General features: G+C 41.5%; 1 protein-coding gene across 1 annotated transcript; it reads left to right on the plus strand.

Annotated features, from left to right (window-relative positions):
- Positions 1–115: 115 nt before the first annotated feature.
- On the plus strand, positions 116–24,243 carry LOC140076874 (carbonic anhydrase-like). Its single transcript, XM_072123645.1, has 9 exons — positions 116–185; positions 10,748–10,830; positions 11,894–11,923; positions 13,212–13,376; positions 13,751–13,902; positions 16,510–16,602; positions 21,970–22,033; positions 23,180–23,334; positions 24,116–24,243. Exons 2-9 carry the CDS (start codon positions 10,773–10,775, stop codon positions 24,236–24,238), a joined length of 840 nt encoding a protein of 279 aa, XP_071979746.1. The 5' UTR covers positions 116–185; positions 10,748–10,772; the 3' UTR covers positions 24,239–24,243.
- The last annotated feature ends 922 nt before the right edge of the window (positions 24,244–25,165 follow it).

Raw genomic sequence — 25,165 nt, forward strand, 5'->3', positions numbered from 1 at the left:
GCTACAACTTTTACTGGAAAACATGACATTAGAGATAAGCCTTCAAGAATATACACAGGTGGCAGCGTTTCCAAGTATATGGGGACAGTGTGCAAAAGGAGGAGGAGGAGGTCTTGTACGTAGAGATATATACTCCATCATGTAAGGAGAAGGAACACTCCAGGGGTCGCTCAGAGGCGGAAGCTGTGAGTATGGTTTTCATTGTTTTATTTTGTTATTTATTTAGTGTTTTAATTTTTTTTAAACCCTTGTAAATATCAGGGCATTTCAAGAGATTTACATATTTGACATTAAGCAAAAAAAAAATTACCCCCCCACCATTTTCCTTAGCGTTTTTGATAGCTTTACATAATTTATGACAAAGCACAAATCTATATCAGCAGGGAGATACCGTACATTTAAGTAATTTTTACTACCCTTGCAACACGTTCCATTCACAAAGGGTGAGGATGGTGTGAAGACCTGCATTTGCACAAAAAATGCTGGAATAAATCTGCCCTGATGGAGTAAACGAGAAACAAACACACAATGTGCAACTTTTTTTTAATAAAAAAATCCAAAGCTCCGTAGTTATTGTCCTGTACTGGCACAAAGAGAGAAAGGGACATGCCCCCTATGGTGGACTTAAGAGGGTTATGGAGACAAGAAGTTACAGATATTACCATATATACTCGAGTATATATGGACTGGGAAGGCTGTATACTACAGGGGCAGGCTATATACTGGGAGGCTGTGATCAATGCATTTCCCACCCTCGGCTTATACTCGAGTCCATAGGTTTTTTCAGTTTTTTATGTTAAAATTAGGGGTCTCGGCTTATACTTGGGTAGGCTTATATACTGGTATATTACAGGCATTTTATTGGCTGCAGGATGACTATAGATTGGAGCTCTCATGAAGAAGTAAGTTCTCGGGCTGTAGTGCCTTTTTATGGCTTTAAATAAAGTAAGCAGCTCCTAGCGCTACAACAGACGCAGCAGCGTTACACTGCTAGCGTTATCGGAAACCTCCTAGTAGACACTGCTGCGCTGTACAATAGAAACGCCGGACCGCGCTGTAAGCTGTATTCATGAGGGGGCGGGATTAGGGGCGGTGACTTCTGCAGGAAACCCCGCAATCACCGCCGGCCTATGAAGTGGGAGGAGAAGCAGCGCCCCCTCATGAATAAGTCTGTCCGCTTACAGCGCAGTTCGGCGTTTCTATTGTACAGCGCGGCAGTGTCTGCTAGCGCCATTGGAGGTTTCTGATAACGCTAGCAGAGTAACACTGGTACAACTGTTGTAGCACTAGGAGCTGCTTACTTTAGTGCCTTTTATATGGATGACAGCTCCTCTTTAAGGTTTGATGGTTTGGTGTAGTGAGTAGCAGATCAGAGGAGAAAAAAATAAATGAAAAAAAAAACAGAACTGGGTTTTAGGTCACAGATGTATAGAGGGAACAGGTTATGGACAATCTTATGGGTCATAGTTAATATTTTCGATTGTGTATTTGTTTCACTGCAAGCCAATTGTCCAAAGGAAAAACATGGGAAGAGAATCAATTAACCCTTTAGTGACCAAACTCATTCGGCCTATTTTTTCAAAACCAGCATGTGTCACTTTATCCGGTTATAACTTTAGAATGCTTTAACTTACCCAAATGAGTTTGTTTTCCCATTACAGTTTGTACTTCGAGGGAAGTTTTGGTTGATATGGGTGTGGAGGGGAAGGAGCCATTGAGCTTTTGTAGGGCAGACTAGTTTTCAGGTGCCATGAAGTGTTTGTGGAGCCCCTGGGCTTGCATTCACACATAGCATTTTTGTGGTTTTGCTAAAAAAAAAAACTATTATAAAATTTAGGACCTTGGGAAAGCTGGGTGTGGACTGGGTGTGTACAAAAAAAAGAGCTGCCTGAACTGTCCAGACAAGACTAAACAAACCTCAGCTGGATGACTCATACACAGCAGCTGGAGGATGGTGCAGCAATTGATTACCTGTCTTCTGCCTGTCAGGTTATTCTCAGCTTATGCTGGGCGGGACAATGCTGATTAGGGTAAAAGGAGAACGCTGGGGCAGCCACAGGAATGACAAAGCCTCAGTATCATAATTTTATAATAGTTTTTTTTAGCAAAACCACTTGGTTCAGGAAATAAACAAGATATGTTTCTGCATCAAGGTATGTTTGGTGCATAATGCATAAAAGCGAATGGTAGATTTCCTTTAACAAATGGCCAATAATTCTGCTTATCAAATCTTTGAAGAATAGATTATTTTGGTGGCAAAGCAGTAACCACATTGGCAACATCTCGATACTTTCAAGACACACAGGAATCAACTGTTAGGTCTCATGTTAGTGTAGATGAGACCTAACTGTTGAAACAATGGCTTCCACAGCCTGGTGCATAATCAGTCTGCCTGACTCGCAGAGGATAGAGCGGGTCCTGTTCCTTTCATAGTTTGAGGATCAGGCTATTATCATTGTCAGTAGCAAGTGAGCGGAGCTTGACGCAGATGCAAACAAAGGTTCACGGGACCACCATCTTTATATTATGGGGTATTATAGTATCAGGAGCAAGGGGAGAATATAGGAAGAGGTGGGAGCTAGAACACTCACCTGAATATCACTGATATCACTCACAGCCTCAGATTAATAGAACTAAATATATTTATGATTAACTTTTCAAAATTTTTGGGCTGAATGGGTACAAAATATGTTTTTGTAATTGTTACCACTGCATCTGTCAGAGATATTTATACCTTGATCTAAATGATATAATAAAAAATACACAATGACACTGCCCCCCCATATTATATACAATGCATCATCCAAAAAGGCCAATAAAAAGTAAAGTTCATCCCATAAAAACAAGGACTCAAAAAAAACCCAAAACATCACAAGCTGAAGAAAATAATGGCCACCGTGCCATGGAGGTAAGTCATATGACCATTCATTAGAGCGCACCCATATTTTACTGCCTACATAGAGATCCTGCTGATGTATATGAGGCAGACATATTCTAAGAGACTTATTACTCTTGTTATTTTACCAAACGCCATTCCCCCTACGCACCAAGTGCCTGCGCAGCATCCGGTACGCCTTCTTCCTTCGTAGCTTGTCGTTCTTCATCTTGGCTGCCACCTGTAGTATGGATTCCAACCACTGGGGCATCCTATTAAAAAAAAAAAACAAGAGAAAAGGAAACAATCCTAAGTGGAAAATATTGAGGGCATACCGTTCATTTATAATGGCGTGCAATGTCCGCAGCAGGAAGGAAAGTATAACCTTTATAGTGTAGAAGTTATATCCTACCATGGCGTATTCCGTATTCCGTGTAGAATACAGCAACATTCAAGTGAATGCACTTCAGGAAAAGTAACACAGACAACGGGGCACATTTACTTACCCGGTCCCTGCGCGATCCCCGAAAGTGCATAGTCCGACGATAATGAACTGTGCCGCGATTCACTAAGATCGTGCGCCCGATATCCTGCATGTGTCGCTTCCCCGTCAGGTCCGACAGAGTTCACCATCTTCTTCCTGGTGCATGTAAGTGAATTAGATGCGACACAATTTGAATGTTAAATCCCGCGCTCAGTCCGAATCCATCAGAACACCCCCCACAATCCGATCACGTGCAACACAGTCCCCAGTTAAATACCTGTCAAAGCGGTTCAAATCCCGAAAACGTCAGAAAAAACGACGAAAGTGCGCTCCGCGGAACCTTAGTAAACAAGCCCCAATGTTTTGGGGACTGTTAGGGCTCATTCAGACAGGCTTTTTTTTTTTTTTTTTACATCAGTAATTTTTTTACGGCGGATGGCACATGGACCCATTGATTCCTATGAATCTGTTCACATGTCTGTTTCTTTTCACTGATGGGCAGACTGTGAGAAAAAACTAGAGCATGCAATTTTTTTTCTCACATGCAAACCAGGACCTCCATAAAAGTCATCCATGCATGCAGTCCGTTTTTATTCTGGTCTGAATAAGACCTTATTTAATGCAGGAGAAATAAATGATCCTGTGGCTTTTTCTAATGGGCTTGTGAAAAATGGATATAAATCTGCATCATACGTTGGAGCTCCATGCCCGCCCCCGCCACCACAGCGAATACATCATGAGGCTCAGACCTAATGATAATAATAATTCTTTATTTATATAATGCACACAGATAATGCAGCGCTGCACAAAGCATGACAAATTGGTCCCTGTCCCCATGGGGCTCATAATCTAAACAACCTAACAGTATGTTGAGGTGTAAACTCCTCCCCATTGCATTTGAATTGTGTTTTAAAATCCAATTCAAATTCCAAGTGGGAAGATGGACAAAAAGTGCAGTGCAATTCATGGATGTGTTTTTCTTTTTATTAGGCTGCATTTTTGGCCTGTTTTTAAGCAGTCCGTCAAAAAAACGCATATGTTTTTGACAAGTTTTACCACTTATCTTAATTAAAACTGGTCAAAAACGCATGCGTTTTTTGACGTACCGATTGAAAACGGGCCAAAAAACGCGTTCAAAGCGCCACGTGTGACCGCAGACTCTGGATGTGAAAGGGATTTGTACAAATCCTGTAAATCGCTGTTGGTTAGACGCCAAATTTAATGCTGCCGCATACATGTGGTGATTCAGTCCTGTGTGTGTGTGGCCTAAATCTGCAGGTTGTGAATACAGCCCTACAGTCTCATCCTCTGTAACAGCTTCTGTTTAACCCCACAGATTCTCTGCACAGAACATCACTGACATTTGGCAAAGTTTTGGTCTTGTGTGGCTGCAGCCGTAGCCATTTCACACTCATACATTCTATATGGTGTGATGGAGACACATGTATCACTATCTTTTGCCTCCTCTTCTGTGTGTGAGGCAGGGAACCAGTGCAGACCTGTCCCTCATCTTATGTATATGTCCCCTATACACTCTGCATGTGTCACACAATGCACCAAACTCACCCAAAGTGCAAACAAGCCTGAGTGATAGTGTCCTCCATGCTTCTCCTGCAGCACTGTACACTGCGCCCTCCCCCTCCTGCCCCCGAGGTGAACCATCTGCAGACAATATTTTCCCAATATATTAACCTTCTACTTTCCACAGTGGTCCCTGCGAGCCGTCACTTTATGTATTGAAATCTTAGGATGATTTGTGTAGCTGACGCTAGGGGGAGCTCCTCACTCACAGATACATACAGAAAGTACAGCGCTGAAGTCTGTGTGGAAATGTATAGGCAGACAGCTCCCCCTAGTGGCTGGCAGAGGTATTACACCGTTACTTCGAGGTGATGTGACTGGAAACTGAGAAATGTGTGAATATTTTTTTTTTATGGCCATGCTCACACGTTCAGACGGCTTTTAAAATATTTATTATCACAAAACCAGATGAGAAATGTAATAAAACTCTCAGCATGTGTTATTATTGCTGCAGATTCAACACAGAAAATCTACTGATCTAAAATGAAGCAAGGTACCAGGGCCGATTCTAGCATTTTTGCTGCCTGAGGCGAAAATTTTAAAAGTTGCCCTACCCCGGCGCCCAATGATGCTACCTCACACACTCGTAGTCGGTCATTAGACACAGACATTAGTGACCTCTAGTACCTTACAGGTGATGATCTGCTCCATCAGGAAGAGAACTTCTTTACGATTTATGGATTATCACTGCTGAATTCACGTCAAATGACTTCAGCTCTATGCAGCACAACTCCACACTGCGCCTATAAAAAAACCACAGTCACTTACAATGTAATGGAGCGTATTTCTAATATATATATATTATCCTCACAACTCGACTGAACACACTATTCCCCACATAAAGCATCCTTTATATTTCTCCGAATAATTTATAGTATCTACAACTCCCACAATTTGTTATATATACTACACCCCCTGAACTACAGCACCCCGCTAATTTATGTACACACCCTATTTATATACTGTTACCTTAATTTATTTATAACAGCCCCATATACATGTTCCCAAATTATTTACAGTACTCCATATAAGGTCACCCGATTTAATTAAAATCCAGCCCCTATATGCAGATTCCTCCATAGACAGTTTAAAGAGCTACGCCAACCCTAGTACCAAACAGCAGCCCCAAGTATACAGAGGCTCCCCCCACCACACTATACACAGCCCCCGTACTATTATATATATATTATATATATACATCTGACACCCATTAAAAAAAAACCTTGTGCTTACCTCCAGCCCCGGTGCTTCAACACAGCTCCTCTTCAGCCGGAAGCCGCATTGTGTGTGGCGACACATGCCAGCGTGGTGATGATGTCACACCTGCCGTTGTCCTGCTCTGCCTATCAATTACATTGGTGCCTTAAAGGTAGTACGGACTTACCAGCATTAGGCGCGTCTCTACAATCAGCAGCATAAATGCCGCCTCTTAAAGGGTCCTCAATCTCCCACCTGAGGCGGGGACTTCACCCTGTCTCATGGCAGATGCAGTCCTGCAAGGGACTCATTCACACATCAGCTTTTTTTCTTCAGTATGCTATGCATGATTTCCACAGATGGCATACTGACCCATTATTGTATATGTGGGGGTCAGTTGTGGTGTGAGGGGTATATATGATATATGTAGTGGCACAGTGTGGTCAGTTGTGGTGTGAGGGGTATATATGATATATGTGGGGGCACAGTGTGGACAGTTGTGGTGTGAGGAGTATATATGATATATGTTGGGGGTACAGTGTGGACAGTTGTGGTGTGAGGGGTATATATGATATATGTGGGGGCACAGTGTGGTCAGTTGTGGTGTGGGGGGTATATATGATATATGTGGGGGCACAGTGTGGTCAGTTGTGATGTGAGGGGTATATATGATATATGTGGGGGCACAGTGTGGTCAGTTGTGATGTGAGGGGTATATATGATATATGTGGGGGCACAGTGTGGTCAGTTGTGGTGTGAGGGGTATCTATGATATATGTGGGGGCACAGTGTGCTCAGTTGTGGTGTGAGGGGTATATATGATATATGTGGGGGCACAGTGTGGTCAGTTGTGATGTGAGGGGTATCTATGATATATGGTGGGGGCACAGTGTGGACAGTTGTGGTGTGAGGAGTATATATGATATATGTTGGGGGTACAGTGTGGTCAGTTGTGGTGTGAGGGGTATATATTATATTGCTTAGGAGCACAGTGTGGTCAGTTGTGGTGTGAGGGGTATATATATTATATGTGGGGGGCACAGTGTGGTCAGTTGTGATGTGAGGGGTATATATGATATATGTGGGGGCACAGTGTGGTCAGTTGTGATGTGAGGGGTATCTATGATATATGTGGGGGCACAGTGTGCTCAGTTGTGGTGTGAGGGGTATATATGATATATGTGGGGGCACAGTGTGGTCAGTTGTGATGTGAGGGGTATATATGATATATGTGGGGGCACAGTGTGGACAGTTGTGGTGAGGAGTATATATGCTATATGTTGGGGGTAGAGTGTGGACAGTTGTGGTGTGAGGGGTATATATGATATATGTGGGGGCACAGTGTGGTCAGTTGTGGTGTGAGGGGTATATATGATATATGTGGGGGCACAGTGTGGTCAGTTGTGATGTGAGGGGTGTATATGATATATGTGGGGACACAGTGTGGTCAGTTGTGATGTGAGGGGTATATATGATATATGTGGGGGCACAGTGTGGTCAGTTGTGGTGTGAGGGGTATATATGATATATGTGGGGGCACAGTGTGGTCAGCTGTGGTGTGAGAGGTATATATGATATATGTGGGGTACAGTGTGGTCAGTTGTGGTGTGAGTGGTGTATATGATATATGTGGGGTACATTGTGGTCAGTTGTGGTGTGAGATGTATATATGATATATGTGGGGGCACAGTGTGATCAGTTGTGGTGTGAGGGGTATATATGATATATGTGGGGCACAGTGCGGTCAGTTGTGGTGTGAGGGGTATATATGATATATGTGGGGTACAGTGTGGTCAGTTGTGGTGTGAGGGGTGTATATAATATATGTGGGGGCACAGTGTGGCCAGTTGTGGTGTGAGAGGTATATATGATATATGTGGGGTACAGTGTGGTCAGTTGTGGTGTGAGGGGTATATAAGATATATGTGCGGGGCACAGTGTGGTCAGTTGTGATGTGAGGGATACATATCATAAATGTGGTGGCTGTTTTCAACCCGCAGACATGTGTTGTGGCTGGAAGAACAATTTACAATAAAGAATAAATACCAATAGCTGTAAAAATTTACAATAAAGGTCTATGATGACCTCACAGAAACCCATTCGTCATTTATTTATTAAAACGTCACCTTTATTAGGAATTCCTTAAAAGTGCTCTTATTTAATATGTTAAGTTGTTGTTTCCATTCATGAACGAAACATGCAGCAGATTTGGAGTGTCAACTATTGTCAATGTATGTGACATGACGGTAGGGCACAGGTAGATAATTTCTGATGAAGATAATAAAATGACATCAGTACAGTATCCAAACTCAGACGCAGTGGCTTTAAATCCAACAATAGTCCTTCAGAACAATAGAGGTCCCTAATTTTCTTTCATGTTTGACAAACAAATATTGTATACTTTTTGTTCATTCTGTTAAAGTGGTTTAGCAACAATGTTATCTTTCCAGCCTATGCTTAGCCTATGCTCAAGGTCTTGAAAGGTTACTATTGTTGCTAAGCCACTTACAATATATAAAACGATACAATCTTTGTTTCTCAAACATTTAAGAGAAATGGCGACCTCTACTCTTCTGAAGTACTATTGCCCAGATGGCGTGGAGGTGGCGTAGCCACATAATAATCGCAAACTCTTGCAGTGTGAAAGAATTTGCGATTAGTTCTCTGCTGCTACACCAGAAGACTTGAATAGAAGCAGTGATAAATTTGCCCCATACTGTGTAAACATACAGCATATACACATACATACAGTATATGCAGCATACACACACACATACACAAATACACATATATAAATAAAGTAAAAAGCGACCGTGCTGTTGGGCGGGTGGGCTTCTGTACCGGCATGGTGGACATGCAGCTGTGCCAGTGGACTATCCAGGTGGGCGGCTCAGCGGGCGGGCTGCAGGCGGTTCCCTGGTCAGCACAGCAGTTACAGGGGCCCGCTACCTACAATGTAGATTGATATTATATGTAGGTTGATATTATACTATGCTTGTGAGCGTGGTTTAGAAAATTTTTTTGTGTCCCTCTTTTCTCTTGAACCAAAAGTTGGGAGGTATGCCAGTGGGGGGGGGGGGGGGGGGCGGGGATGCTGCACTGTTATGATCACGTATTACATACAGAATAAATGGATACAGTATATACTGACTGATATTCTGTAAGGAGACGTCACTGTGTACAGAGACCATTAGTATAACAAAGGCTGGAAGAAGCCATCATAAACCTGGGTGAGGTTATCTCCCTACATACACAATGGGGTCTATGCTGAGTGGTCTTAGGGTGGAGTTATGGGGGGTGTGCAGGGGCTGCCAACAGGTATAATTAGGCTGGTGGAACTAGAAATCTATCTTTCTTTGCTTCCTGACCCTTCCTGGAGCAGCACTTACCTTAAGGACCCAGGTAAAATTCTGTGTGCTTACAATATGTGTAGTGTAGTTACAGTATAGTAGACTTTATATGTGAACACATAGATATTTCAGGTTTTCTGTGTTTTATCATATATATATATATATATATATATATATATATATATATATATATATAACTTAGTGTCTGTAGTGAGTGGGAATATAAGTGTAATTACATTTACAACCTGTTGCCACATCGCATTCACATGTGGATCCGTGCCCTGCATATGTATTGGAGGAGATATATATATATATATATATATATATATATATATATATATATATATATATATATATTGTGCATGAACCTCTATATGTATATGCAGATGGTCAGGTACTGGATTCCATCAGGATATATCCAGGATTTGTATTGATGGGATACTCATTACTGGGGATCCAGAAGGGTCCAGGAAAGAAGGCATCTGCATTTTTTGTAGTTACTTTGTCACATGTTCTTAGTAAAGTCTTGTATGGTTGTATGTTACTCCTATGATGTATGAAGGACTGGAGTGGGTGCTTATGGTAGCACATAATATGTGGGCTGAATAGAAGGGAACTCATAGCAACTGAGGAAAAAGAACCCTAACCCAATTCCCAAAAATATAATAAAACCTAAACAAAACTGGTAACTCGGTGATCGTAAAGACTAAAGAATAAAGAATTGGAGCACCCAGTCAAAACTGAAAAAAAAACAGGGCCAAAAAAAATGGCGCAAATGTGTGTTTTTGTTAGTTTCGCCACATTTGGAATTTTTTTCCAGTTTCCCAGTACTCATCATGGAATATTAAATAGCATCACTAGGAAATACAATTTTGTGGTGCAAGTTAGACTCTTTTTCCTTATTTGAATCACCATTTGTAACATTCTTTAAATCAATATTGTGCATCAAACAATTCACTCATGCTAGTAGTACATAAGGTAAAAACATCCTAATGGAAAAAAAGCAAGCATTCAAACCACTCCGTTCACAGCAAAACAAAACTTATGGATTTTGGAAAGTGGGAAGTGAAAAATGTTAACGCAAAAACAGAAAAGGGCCCATCCTTAAGGGGTTAAAGAGATGGCTGGAAACATTTTTGGATCAGTTTTACCTCAAAACAGGAGGAAGCCTCAGAGAAACAGCAACTTAAGCCCCAGTATAGAAGCTTTTTGGGGGATCAGTGTCTTCAATTAAGCACTAACGTTTTTTTTCTATTTCAGAAGCAAAGAAGATCAGACGTTGGAGATGCTGAGACTTGTGTGTGTTGGGGTGTTGTACCTCGTCCTGGGATGCCAAGCATCAGGTACAGGCACAAGAACAACTTTGCTTGCTAGTAACCACACCTGGTTATTTTGTAATGTTTCTGAAAAAAATGAAACCATAAAGAGGGAAATTTATCATAGGCAAACGCTGGTTCGAGTATGGTGCATGGTTTGGTGAATTTGGTGTGAAGAACTTGACTAACCTACAAAGAGACTCAACCAGTGGCGTAACTAGAAGCTCATGGGCCCCAGTGCAAAGTCTGTGCCAGGCCCCTGACTATAATGTATGGTTTATAGTAATAGTCTTCTCATATGGGAAAGGGACACCATAAGGGCCCCCTAAACCTCTTGGGCCCGGGTGCGATCTCAACCTCTGCACCCCCTCAAGTTACGCCCCTGGACTCAACCAACTAAAAGAGAAATTGTGAGGGAAGGATTGTTTCCCACCTTTCCAAAATTTTGTAGAGGCTTTCCCAGAAGAGTAGAGGCTTTAGAGTGGGGTCCCCTTTATGTCTATGGGTTAAGATTGAGGTGCCAAAAAAGCTGCAGGTAAATTGTGTAGGTGATCCATTACTTTTGTCTGTGTAGTGTATAACGTACAAGACCAACATAACCGTGGATTTGGGCCATGGCTGATTTTAATGACCTATCTAAGGATCTAGAATGCTGTTATTTTGGAATATTTCCAGTTTGTGCTGCTGCTGGGGAAGAAGGGATTCCTTACATCATAGATCACTATGATGAATGTGCACTATGGGGGAGATTTATCAGAAGTGTCGGAGCAGAACTGTTCTAGTTATCCATGGCAGCAAATCAGAGCTCAGCTTTTATCTTCCCACAGCTGTTTACAAAATGAAAGCTGACCTATGATTGGTTATGAACTAGAACAGTTCTGCTCTTGGGCCAGTGCATGCCCTGATTCTTCACAGACCAACCATGGTCATGTGCAGTCGGCCATAGATAAGGTATAAGTATAGGTCACAAACTTATCATTATCATCACTTTGTTCACTTTGTTTGAAGAATTTTCAAGAATCTCTGTGTTATTATTCAGCTGCATTTTATAGATGTTGCGACAATTTATATTGATGATTTTTTTTAACAGGGGAATGGTGCTATGAACATGATGAATGTGGTATGTAAAATATATTACTTTACTATTTGGTCACACACTTGCGCAGCAATGTAGTGGGACAATAGGCATCAGCAGTAGATATCATAGAACATGTGTTACATTACAGCGCATGATCAGAGCATGTACAGGATGTGTTGTTCAAGGTCATGTTAGACATTGGGGCACATTTCCTTACCGATCTGAGGAGGTCATCCAAATTGTATTGTTCCGACAATCATAAACTCTGCAGCGATTCACTAAGTTTGTGCGCCCAATATCCTGAATGTGTCACTTCCCCGCTCAGGTTCATCTTCTTCTTCCTGGTGCATGTAAGTGCATTGTCTTGCGACACAAATTGAAAGTTAAATCCCGCACTTAGTCCAAATCCGTTGGATCGTCCGACGGCCCGCCCACGATTTTCGTCGCATGGAAGCCAACGCAGCTGCACCAAAATTTGATCGTGTGTGACACAATCCCCTGCTAAATACCTGTCCCAGTGGCGCAAATCCCGAAAACCATGAACAGTCGAACGAAAGTGAAATCCACGACCCTTAGTAATTAAGCCCCATAATCTCCAACTTGAAAAACTTCACAAGGAAATTGAGTCATATCTATAACAAAGTTCTGTCCGGAACACGGTAACCATCCTGAAAACCACAATACTGGATCAAGGGCACGCTTTTCCATTCAGAAGGTGGTCATGGATCGTATAAAAAAACTGAATTGTCTCAGAAATTACCGCCTTCCAGTTTGGAAAAAGATTTTCCGTTGATTCTGTATGGTGGCTTATCCATTATCGCCATGTTTCAGACTTAGCCTAAAAGATAGGCCCCCTCACCTATTACTTGCTGGGGTATTTTAGTTTTGAAATAAAAGGGTGTTTTGGGACTTTTGTCTCTCCCTGTTTTTTGTCTCTTCCCTATTATATACTCTCTCATGGATGCATCTGATATTTGCATTTCCTGTAGAACCAGATAGTATAAGGTGTGCATACGTCTTGGGGAGTAGGGGGGGGGGGGCAGCAAACACCCCCCCCCCCCCCCCCCCCACACACAAGATCACTACAGAGACTACTACCAGCCAATATTCTTTATTTTTACGGGACTATCATGAAAACACACATGAAACTGATGTTCATACTTATTTCTGTAAGAAAAGAGGTATTGTATAGCCTGATATTTCTGGACTAATACTAATAAGTATGAAAATGAAGCACAAAGATACTATTATAATTCCTGGACTTGTTTATTAGTATAGAGTCATAATTTTTCTGGAATTAAACCAAATAATCTTCTACTTATTCTGAAAGGACCCGAAGAGTGGGAAGAGCATTACCCATCCTGTGGACTAGATGCCCAGTCACCCATCAATATCATAACCTCAAGAGTTCAAGAAAATCGGAATTTGGGACCTATTTATATTTCTGGCAATTCTGGGATTATCACGGGTGTTGTAACTAACAGTGGACACACAGGTAAGGTTTAAGGTTCCACCTCTTTTCCTTCATTTTGTAGCATTTCAGTTCTGGCTTCACTTGAAGCATCATTGGTGATGAACATGGAGTCACCAGGTTTCCGCATTGACTATGACCATTTCCAGGATGCTTCTCTTAGTCTGTACCAAAACCAGTGATCTGAAATCTAATGTATGGTAAACAACTTGTACCACATCTCCCAAAACCATCACTAGAATTTTTTTATTTTTTTGGTATTTGTCTCCTTTTCGGAAGCAGTGGATCTCCAGGTATGGTCAAAATATCATCTGATATATCAAAGATAGTTAAGAATAAAATCTGAGTTGTCAATTTTTTAAAATGTACAATTCCCACTGTATCTTGTGTTCCTATAGTTGAGGTGACCGTGAGCTCAGTGTATCAGCTGCGTAATGCTGCACTTCCCAATGTGTATCAGCTGGCCGCGTTTCACTTACATTTTGGAGAACTACCATTCGATGATGAAGGATCAGAACATCACATAGATGGCAACGCCTTCCCACTGGAGGTGAGTAATAGTACATTGTATATTATTTTACTAGTATTATTAATGCAACATTAAACATTCCGGAATGAATCTTCTCTATGCCAAAATGGGTTTATTATCTCAGAAACAAACATATTTTAGATTGAGAAACCTTTAATACATACTCCACCAATATAATTTTATTCGGCACATCCAACAGAACAATGGTGCACATGAAAAATGCTGATATACAAACATGTTCTGACCACACCGAAAGAGTTAAGTGAGATCCTACGTATTAGCACCTATGACACACAGCAAAGCAATATTAATCCTTACCAATCTTTATCACATTTATCAAAAGTATAAAAGCTGAAGTTTTGGGCGTAATAATAAGTTAGAAAGTTATGAGTTCTCTTTCTGGACATTCTTGGAGTAAGATTGGCACATGCTTCAACGGTCACATAATATTCCAAAAGAAAGGATGATCTTAATTGGTGCAATATTAAAGGGAACCTGTCAGCATAAATTGACCAATAAGAGATAAAGAGACCAATACCATACACATCATTTTCTTCCATAAGCTAACATGGTGCTATCATCCAGAAAATTTACTTTAGAGTGATGTGCAAATTGGTTGTATAAAGTAATGTAGGCAGAGAGTTTATTGCTGAAGTCAAGCTCTCCCTGCCTCAGGATACCTGTGCTGTGATTGACATAATTTACCAGACTTTTGGAGAGACATGTTTGGTGACCCAAAATGCTGGACCATTAATTACAGAGAAGGGAGGGAAATGAGGTTGGGCCAAATTGATTTCAGAGCTAATCTCTCCGCCTTCATAATAATAATAATTCCCTTATTCATAAAGCGCACACAGATTACACAGCGCTGCACAGAGCTTGCTGAATCAGTCCCTGTCCCCATGGGGCTTACAATCTAATCAACCTACCAGTATGTTTTGGAGTGTGGGAGGAAACCGGAGAACCCAGAGGAAACCTACGCAAACACGAAGAGAACCTACAAACTCTTTGCAGATGTTGACCTGGATGGAACATGAACCCAGGTCCCCGACGCTGCAAGGCTGTAGTGCTCCATGACATTGTGTTCCCACATCTGTAGAAGACTCTATAAAGAACCAGAAAAAGCAGATGTGAAGGGGAAAATAATAAATCTTTATTTAGTATTTCAGCGACTATAAAAAAACTATTCTAAAACCCATACTGGGTAAACACCAAGAAGCTCCCCAAAGCCAGACTTAACAAAATCAATACAAATATATACCCCTTAATAAATAGTATGAGGTAATATTGACCTGTAAATGTAGGGACTGAAGCAAGTAAATCAACAATAGGTTCAAATAAGGAAGATACACAGTAATACTATATTGTTCAGCCCAGTCCACTACAATGCAGAAAAGTTTGTTAAAATATGAAGATAAAGTGCAATTACATTACCATTGAATATAGTCCTGGATAGGAGGGTGTGGGTGCCCCCCATGTATCTCAGGGGGACATTATACAACCATTTTACATCTCACTTCAAAGTTTATTTTCTGGATTAAGTCTCAACACTGACTTATGATCTTATGAACAAGATCTTGAAAGTGTTCAACATACCAGTGTTAAGGTAAACCTAGCTGATAGATCAAATCCTGTCATTTCTAGCATGAGTGAGACTTAAATCAGCTGTGGTCTGAATTATTCCTTACAACGTGCACACATGCTTATTAATTAGAAACACCCAGCCAACGCACACTAAAAGAGGATAATCTTAAATCCTACCTCAACACCAGTAGGAGTTTATTAAGTCATATGCTGTTGACAGGTTCCCTTTTAGTTGGGGAAACATTGTGTCCCCATGGGGCTCACAATCTAAAGAACCTAACAGTAAATTTTGGAGTGTTGGAGGAAACCAGAGTACCCGGAGGTAACCCATGCAAACACGGAGAGAACATACAAACTCTTTGCAGATGTTGACCTGTGTGGGATTCGAACCCCGGACCCCAGCGCTGCAAGGCAGAAGTGCTACTCACTCAGCCACCGTACCAATTTACAGAATAATTGGAGAAACGTTGCTTAAGACCAAATAGATTCCGACCTGAACCCAAATTTTTGAAAAAAGTAGCATCGTAAATCTTGGACGATTCACTCAGCTCTAGTTAAGATAGTCCTCTTATATCGTAAGCAATATCTAATGTCTGTATCAGCTCATTGCTCAGTATCAAACCGAAGGTCTAAAAGGCGGCTGATGGCTGGTTCAAGCAGCAACATCGTTGTTTAGTAAATTATTTATTAAATTATTTTATATTGTTCCCTTATAAAGAATGGCTGGACCATTTTACAACCTCTTGTGTCACCCCCTCATCCTCATAGTCTGTAAGCTCTTGTGAGCAGGGCCCTCACTCCTATTGTTCCATATGACTGTTTGTTCTTTGTAATGTAATATAGTTGTATATGTCCCCTATGATTTGTAAAGCGCTACGGAATTTGATGGCGCTATATAAATAAAGATTATTATTATTATTATTATTATTATTATCTCCTGATGTTACTGTGGCTACACAAGTTCGAGGACTTTATCTGGTTTAAAGGCTGAAAAGTTACCTTTGTATGTGAATGTATAATGTTTTTTCCGCTCTTTCTCCTTAGATTCATTTTGTGTTCTACAATACCAAATATCCTGATCTATTATCAGCAAGAGATAACCCAGATGGCCTGGCTGTGGTTGGAGTACTTTTTAATGTAAGGACTACTAAGCAAAAATATATGCACAGAAGGGAAAAAATTTTGACAAGCTGCAAAATGCTAAAAAGCACCGAAGCATAACTTTATATATATATATATATATATATATATATATATATATATCTCTTTTTAAAGGACATCTTTAACCAGATCAAGCCAAGCACACTGAAATACTCGTGTATGTGCCCCCTCTGGCTGGATCTATTCCTATTTTAGCTTCTAATGGCCAGGTTTTTACAAAGAAAAGGCCTTTTAAATGATGCAAATGAGCCTGAGGGGCTCCCTCAGGCTCATTTGCATAATATGTAAAGCCCTTTTTTTCTTGAAAACAAGGGCATAAGAAGCTAAAACAACAGCAGTAGTATTGTAGTATATGGTAGAAACTATCAGACCATCTAGGGTTACAGTACCCTAGAGCAGTGATTTTCAATCTGTGTGACACAAGGTTGAGTGTGCCGCGGGGAAAGTTCCCCGAACTACGCTGCCCCTATGTAGAGCTGCCCCTGTGTAGAGCTGCCCCGTATTTCTGTGCCCATACTTACCTCCAAGCCCCGCGTCGGTGATCCGCCCATCTTCTGTAGCTCCTGCACCGCGCGGCCCATGTCACGTGACTGACGCGACCTGACGTCAGGTCGCGTAAGTCACGTGACCAGAGGCGCGCGGTGCAGGAGCTACAGAAGGTGGGCGGATCGCCATTAGGAGTGAAGGTACGTGGAAGAAGACATCAAGGGTAAGTATATAGGGTTATTATTTGTATAGGGAAGGCAGCTAGGGTCTTTTTTTTTATTAGTAAAGGTAGGCTGGGGCTTTTTATTAGTAAAGGTAGGCTGGGGCTTTTTATTTGTTAAGGGAGGCCTTTAGGGCCTTTTAATTAGAAAAGGGAGGCCTCTGGGGCCTTTTAATTAGTAAGGGAGGCCTCTAGGGCCTTTTAATTAGTAAAGGGGGGCTCTAGGGCCTTTTAATTAGTAAAGGGGGGGCTCTAGGGCCTTTTAACTAGTAAAGAGAGGCCGCTACGGGCTCTTAATTTGTAAACGGAGGCCTCTAGGGGCTCTTAATTAGTAAAGGGAGGCCGCTAGGGGCTCTTAATTAGTAAAGGGAGGCCGCTAGGGTCTTTTAATTAGTAAAGGGGGACCGCTAGGGGCTTTTTATTAGTAAAGGGAGGCCGCTAGAGGTTTTTATTAGTAAAGGGAGGCAGCTAGGGCCTTTTTATTAGTAAAGGGAGGCCGCTAGGGCCTTTTTATTAGTAAAGGGAGGCCGCTAGGGCCTTTTTATTAGTAAAGGGAGGCAGCTAGGGCCTATTTATTAGTAAAGGGAGGCCGCTAGGGCCTTTTTATTAGTAAAGGGAGGCTGCTAGGGACTTTTTATTAGTAAAGGGAGGCAGCTAGTGGCTTTTTATTAGTAAAGGGAGGCCGCTAGGGGCATTTTATTAGTAAAGTGAGGCAGCTAGGGACTTTTTATTAGTAAAGGGAGGTCGCTAGGGTCTCTTAATTAGTAAAGGGAGGCCGCTAGGGGCTCTTAATTAGTAAAGGGAGGCCGCTAGGGGCTCTTAATTAGTAAAGGGAGGCCGCTAGGGGCTCTTAATTAGTAAAGGGAGGCCGCTAGGGTCTTTTAATTAGTAAAGGGAGGCCGCTCGGGTCTTTTAATTAGTAAAGGGAGGCCGCTAGGGGCTTTTTATTAGTAAAGGGAGGCCGCTAGAGGTTTTTATTAGTAAAGGGAGGCAGCTAGGGCCTTTTTATTAGTAAAGGGAGGCAGCTAGTGGCTTTTTATTAGTAAAGGGAGGCCGCTAGGGGCATTTTATTAGTAAAGTGAGGCAGCTAGGGACTTTTTATTAGTAAAGGGAGGTCGCTAGGGTCTCTTAATTAGTAAAGGGAGGCCGCTAGGGGCTCTTAATTAGTAAAGGGAGGCCGCTAGGGGCTCTTAATTAGTAAAGGGAGGCCGCTAGGGGCTCTTAATTAGTAAAGGGAGGCCGCTAGGGTCTTTTAATTAGTAAAGGGAGGCCGCTCGGGTCTTTTAATTAGTAAAGGGAGGCCGCTAGAGGTTTTTATTAGTAAAGGGAGGCCGCTAGGGGTTTTTTATTAGTAAAGGGAGGCCTTTTATGACTGTTTTAGTGTAATTTTGTGCTATTTTGGTTGGTGGTGTGCCCCAGGATTTTCTAAGTATAAAAAGTGTGCCGCGGCTCAAAAAAGGTTGAAAATCACTGGTCTAGACCAGTGATTTTCAACCAGTGTGCCGTGGCACACTAGTGTGCCGCGACAAATGGTCGGGTGTGCCACGGGGAAAGTTCCCCAAACTATGGTGCCCCCTGTGTTTTGTTTCCCGGCAATGTGCAGCGATGCGCAGTCACGGCTTCTTACAATGTAGGAGACGTGTACAATAACACATGCGCAAGCTTTGAACCTCGCGCGACAAAATGACGTCACCGAGGCCGGCGCATCATCCTGAGAGCGGAGAGACTCTCACATTTGCCCACCGCCAAGGTAATGCCCACCAATAATGCTGAGTATATGAGCTTTTGCCTGAGTATATGAACTGTTGGCAGAATACTCAGCATATGAGCTGGTACTTTTGGCACTCCAGCAGTATACTGCATATAACAATGAGAAATGTAAAATGAGAAATACTATAGTCATGAGGCTGGAGTACTACAAGTACCAGCTCATATGCTGAGTATATGAGCTGGCACTTGTACTCTGGCCTCATGGCCATAGTACTTCTCATTGTACCCCTTTATTTTGCAGTATATGAGCCACATAATAATCAGCACCATATACTAAAAACAGGGAGAAACTGAGAACTGTTGAGGAAGAGCTTCGTGTGTGTCTTTCCACCATTCCTGTGTTTATCGAAACAGGCCCAGGTTTCACACTAAATGAGTAAAATAAATTTAGAATCTATGTTATTAACTATATGTATAATATGACTGTTTTAGTGTCATTTTGTGCTATTTTGGTTGGTGGTGTGCCCCAGGATTTTCTAAGTATAAAAAGTGTGCCGCAGCTCAAAAAAGGTTGAAAATCACTGCCCTAGAGGGTCTAAGAATTAGTGATAAAAAATGTTGTATACTGCTGGGGGCTGGCGGGCTGTATACTACATGGGGGCTGGCGGGCTGTATACTAGATGGGGGCTGGTTGGTTTTATACTACATGGGGGCTGGCTGGCTGTATACTACAAGGGGGCTGGCTGTATACTACATGGGGGCTGCTGGGCTGTATACTACATGGGGGCTGGCGGGCTGTATACTAGATGGGGGCTGGCTGGTTTTATACTACATGGGGGCTGGCTGTATACTACATGGGGGCTAGCTGGCTGTATACTACATGGGGGCTGGCTGTATACTACTGGGGGTTGGCAGGCTGTATACTGCGGGGGGTTGGCGGTCTGTATACAGCTGGGGGCTGGCGGGCTGTATACTACATGGGGGCTGTCGGGCTGTATACTAGATGGGGGCTGGCTGGTTTTATACTACATGGGGGCTGGCTGTATACTCAAGTCAATATGTTTTCCGAGTTTTTGGTGGTGAAATTAGTTGTCTCGGCTTATATATATACTGTAAAACCAAAATAACTTAAGAACTTACATTTACTGCTTCATGATGGAATATTTTATTTATGTGTCCTCTCATTTTTGTAGAATGTTATGAGGCTGAGAACTTTAGGTGCGATTTTTCACTATTTCATTAAAAAAAAAATCAGACTTTTTAGGGTCCTGCTTTTTAGGACACTTTAGGAGGCCTAAATACCGTATTATTAGGACTCTATAAATTACACCATAAGGGCTTATTTTTGGTGAAATTAGATGCACTTTCCAAATACTTTTTTTTAGTGGATCTTTAGTTGAATTAATCAAATTGTATTAACTGATCAAAATGTATGAAGTGAAAGAAAATCCTCAATTCTAGTTTGGGATTATTTGCCGTGCATTGTAACATAAATATAATGGGGCTCATTTACTAAGGGTCCGAACGCTGCACTTTCATCGGGTTTCCTGAATATTTCCGTTTTGCGACGAATTACAAATTTGCGAATTGTGAATTTGGCGCTGGCTTTCACATGACAGAAATCGGGGGCGGAATTTAAAAAATGATTTGCGTCGCAAGATCAGACACTCAAATGCACCGGGAAGAAGAAGGTGAACTCCGGCCGACCTCGGCGCAGCAGCGACACCTGCTGGATATTGTGCGCACGAGCTTAGTGAATCCCGGCAGACCCTAATCCTCGTCAGACAACGCGCCGCTGGATTGCGACTGGACCGGGTAAGTAAACGTGCCCCAATATGTTATCTTTACACTATGGGTCACTACGATTACGGTGATACCTCATTTATATCGTTTTTGGAATATTGCTGCGATTTTACTAAAGAAAAACTAATATAGATAAAGTGCTTCCGAACCTCATCTGAAGCCCCTTACACTCTGTGATCATGCGAAATCTCATATAGTGGGTATTACAGGCGGCTGTAATATACAGCTGACACCTGAAGCTCCTGGCACTCCTCCGTTCAGAAGGCAATGGCTGGAGGTAATAGTACAGGTCAGCAAGCCACTGCCACCAGGGTTGTACTATTACATCAGTAAGGGAGTAAAATGTCAGCTTGTACCTCAAAAACTCATAACATACACAACTCTGTCAAAGTATAAAATAGTAATTTTAATCCCCTAGTCATGTTTAAACAATAAAGATAATTTTTAACCCTCTTAGTTAGCGATTTTACTCAGTTTTATTGCTGTTATCGATCCTATCACTCAGTGACAGTCAGTGTAAAATTCCAGATAGGATGAGAACCCTCTAAGCAGATACTTCATGATTCATCTGTGCTATGAGATGCTGTGTGCTGACAATGTGCTTAGATTATCGGTCTACAGGATTTATATACACTTTTATTTAGCTTCTGAACAGTATCTATTCTTCTAATAGTATCTGACAATTAGTATCTGAGTAAGAGAAATGAGTCATGAGATACAACAACACACTGAGCTCCGCTGCCTCATCTAATCAATAAAACACAGGCAGCACTGCTATGTCACTCCCTTCCCGGGAATCCGGAGCTTATCTTGTTTGTAGAGCAGCTGTTCCTGTGACCTCTCCATGCTGTGGTAGAAGCACCCCTGAACCAAGAAGTGCCTGTCTGTAGTGTAGTGTTTACCTCCTTCCCCTCCCCCTTCTCCTGCAATGCAAGATAATCTAGAGGGAATTGTCTGACCATGGTCAGAAGATTTATGGTCAGATCCAGGGACAACCAAAATTGTGTACACCAGGTCTGATAGAGAAAGCTTGGAAATCTATATTTATTTTCAATAATAGTGAATTAGAGAATCTGTACTGTTTGATATTATTTCATTACTTTAATACTGTTTGTTAATTTCAGATTGGTGACCACAATGAAATTCTTCAAAACTTAATCAGCGTCCTCCCTAATGTTGCCTACAGAGGTAAATTTACCCTCAATTATGACTTTGGTTTGTGGTCATAGGACTGCTGCACCCAATCACTGGCCTATTTAATGACCTCTTTTTAAATGGAACCTGTCATCAAGTTTTTATCTCTAAACCTAATGCAGAGGCCTTCTAACTCATCCTCATGCTGGTTTTATATTAAAGGAAACCTACCATTTGCTTTTATGCTTTATTAACCAAACATACCTTAAGAATGCTGTAGTTGCAGAAACATATCTTGTTTAATCCCTGAACTGAGTGGTTTTGCTGAAAAAGCAATTATAAAATTATGATAATGAGGCTCTGTTGCTCGTGTGGCTGCTCTGCGCTTCTCCTCTTACCCTAATTATGCAATGCTTCATAGAATGCTGTATTTACTGTGCTGTCCCTGACAGACAGAAGTAATCAATTGCTACACATCCCCAAGCTGAAGTATATGAGTCCTCCAGCTCAGGTTGATTATTATTGTCTGGACAGTTCAGGAAGCTCATTGTAATGTGTTTATGTAGGCAGCTAGCATGCAATCCAGAGTTCCCAAGGTCCTGAATTTTATAATTGTTTTTTCAGTAAAACCACTCAGTTCAGGCATTAAACAAGATACATTTCTGCATCAGTGTAGCTACATAGTTTTCAAGGTATGTCTGGTTCACAATACATAAAAACAAATGGTAGATTCCCTTTAAGAATCCATTGCTTCTTTTCCCGAAAAATGTTGGAGATGTTGGCCGAGTTACTCATTGAGCAGCAGACCTTAGAAGACGCCCCTGTGACTAGGATGAGAGTTCTGGAATGGTGCCAGATACTTTTTTAAAATTTCTTTTTGGGGAAAACTAGCAATAGATTTTTAATATAAAAATGGGGATCAGTAAGAAGGCTGTCATTGGTTTCAAAGGTGAAAACCTGATGACAGGTTCCCTTTAAATAGGGTGTAGTAAGGTATTGGCTCACTATTGGCTCAACTAACCAAAGACTCCAACAAATGGTACATTTATTTTTTTCACTGTTTCATGTCCTATTTCACATCAAAATAATGGGGGCTGGTCAATTTTATTTGACCCAAATATTTTTTTTAGTTTTTCTTTAATGTAATTACCTTAAAAAACAGCATGTCATTACCTTGAATTTTTGTTCTTTTTTTTTTAGGAGATAAAGCAACCGTTTACTTTAATTTAGAAAACCTAATTCCCGCCAAGTTGTCCAATTATTATAAGTACCGGGGGTCCCTCACCACCCCTCCATGCTCGGAGAGTGTGGCCTGGCATGTGATAAGCTCCCCTCTGGAAATCAGCTTTTCACAGGTAATATATGTGCAGTTAGATTCTTGTTTATGCAGATGACTCTTGTTTTCTGCTTTGCTGCAACAAAGAAAAGTACTGTATATAGACTATGTGGGCTAAAAACTGGAGGGGCTTAAACTTTTTTTGCCATTGTATTTTGAAAGATCATAAAATAACATGCACTGACTGAATGCACTCTTGATCTTGGGCTGCTCTTTGCATTTATTACAATTTTACACCATCTTACAATTTTGGAGCTGTATAATGTTGTAGCCCCCCATTGTAAGGGATACGTTGGGATTCCCAATAGGAGGATCTGGTTGTATTCCACTGTATGCTCATACAGTTCGAAATGTCCTCCGGTTCCTCCCCCCTGAAAGCCGGAGGAGGAGTGAACATAATCAGGTTGTTTCCACAGTGATGTAACTTTCCTTATATGGACAGTGATATCACTGGGGTCCTCTTTGAGTGTACGCTGAGCGGGGGCCGGGGAGGGATGCTGTAATTAGCATTTGTCCCCCATAGGCTATTATAGCCTCCGCTGAGCATATACATTGTGCAGTAGGAGGAAGCAGGAAGGAAAGACGCAGCTTGCTCCTGTCTTTCCATCCTATGTTTCCCACAATAAACAATGTATAATGTGCATACGAAGGCAAAAAGAACGCCCCTAGTTGTCAGTATATGTCTATGAATACACTCAGCGTATAACCCGGGAGCTTTACTGGCATACGCGGTGAACGTATGAAAATACTAAATGTCATGTTCACATAATTCTCACATATGTTCTGTTTTATTCCCACAGTACAGAACTATTGTTTCTTCGCTCTACTCTACAACAAGAGACGAAGAGGAAAACCCAATGATCAACAACTTCCGGCCAACTCAGCCACTCAACGGAAGGATTGTGTACAAGTACCAAAACTGATGGGTTTCGCAATAAATATTTTATTTAAAAATACATTTCTTTGCAAAATTTATTTTAAACTATTTAGTTTTACAAAAAGTTTTGCTATTATCATTGGAATCAAACTTGATAAGGGCCATTTCATATCTATGTGATGTCATCAGATTTGTGCTTCAGTTATTGGGAGTCAAAACTAGGAGCGGTCATAAACATACAGAAAAATATCTAACTGGGGTTATTGAGCAGGACGATGATCCAAAACTCGCGAAAAAAGGGAATGGCTTAGAAAAAAAAACCTTAATGAGGACTTTGGAAAGACTTACTCAAAAGTCCTGACCTTAATCCGATTGGGATGCTTTGACAGGACTTAAATAAAGCAGAAATGCTCGGAAACATTTAATGTGGGCGTATTACAACAATTCTGCAAAAGATGAGTGGTATAGAGAGCATAGGTATAGGTCAGTGATGGCAAACCTTCTAGGGACCGAGTGCCCAAACTACAAACAAGACCCGCTAATTTATCACAAAGTGCCAACACAGAAATGTAATTTGAGATTTATACTCCCTTCTCTGTCACAGTTTTCATTGATACCAGCACCTGAGGCACCAATAAAGCAGAAAATAGTCCCAGGTCGAGCTGTCACTTTAAAATAGTTCTGCGCACAGCAAGTCCTGGGCTGTCTGGGACTGCAGGAAGATACCTGGAGTCATCTCTGGTGATGGCCTGAGTGCCCACAGAAAGGGCTCTGAGTGCCACCTCTGGCACCAGTGCCATAGGTTAGCCATCACTGGTATAGGTGGTGCTGAGGTCCAAACCAGTTATTAGGTTTAGAGGAAAATGACTTTTTCACATAGGACCTTGTAGGCTTTGATCACTTTTTCCCTTAATAATAAAACCTTCATTTCTAAACTGCATTTTGTCTTTATTTTTGCCCCAGCGACAATTGG

Source organism: Engystomops pustulosus, chromosome 9 (assembly GCF_040894005.1).
Source record: "Engystomops pustulosus chromosome 9, aEngPut4.maternal, whole genome shotgun sequence".
NCBI lineage: Eukaryota > Metazoa > Chordata > Amphibia > Anura > Leptodactylidae > Engystomops > Engystomops pustulosus.

What these genes read in the sequence shown, in the direction of transcription:
- LOC140076874 (XM_072123645.1), top strand. Translation starts at nt 10,773, where the DNA reads ATGCTGAGACTTGTGTGTGTTGGGGTGTTGTACCTCGTCCTGGGATGC. An exon ending in AACTAACAGTGGACACACAG is followed by an intron (nt 13,377 to 13,750) that starts GTAAGGTTTAAG and finishes GTGTTCCTATAG; the next exon opens with TTGAGGTGACCGTGAGCTCA. An exon ending in GCAACGCCTTCCCACTGGAG is followed by an intron (nt 13,903 to 16,509) that starts GTGAGTAATAGT and finishes CTTTCTCCTTAG; the next exon opens with ATTCATTTTGTGTTCTACAA.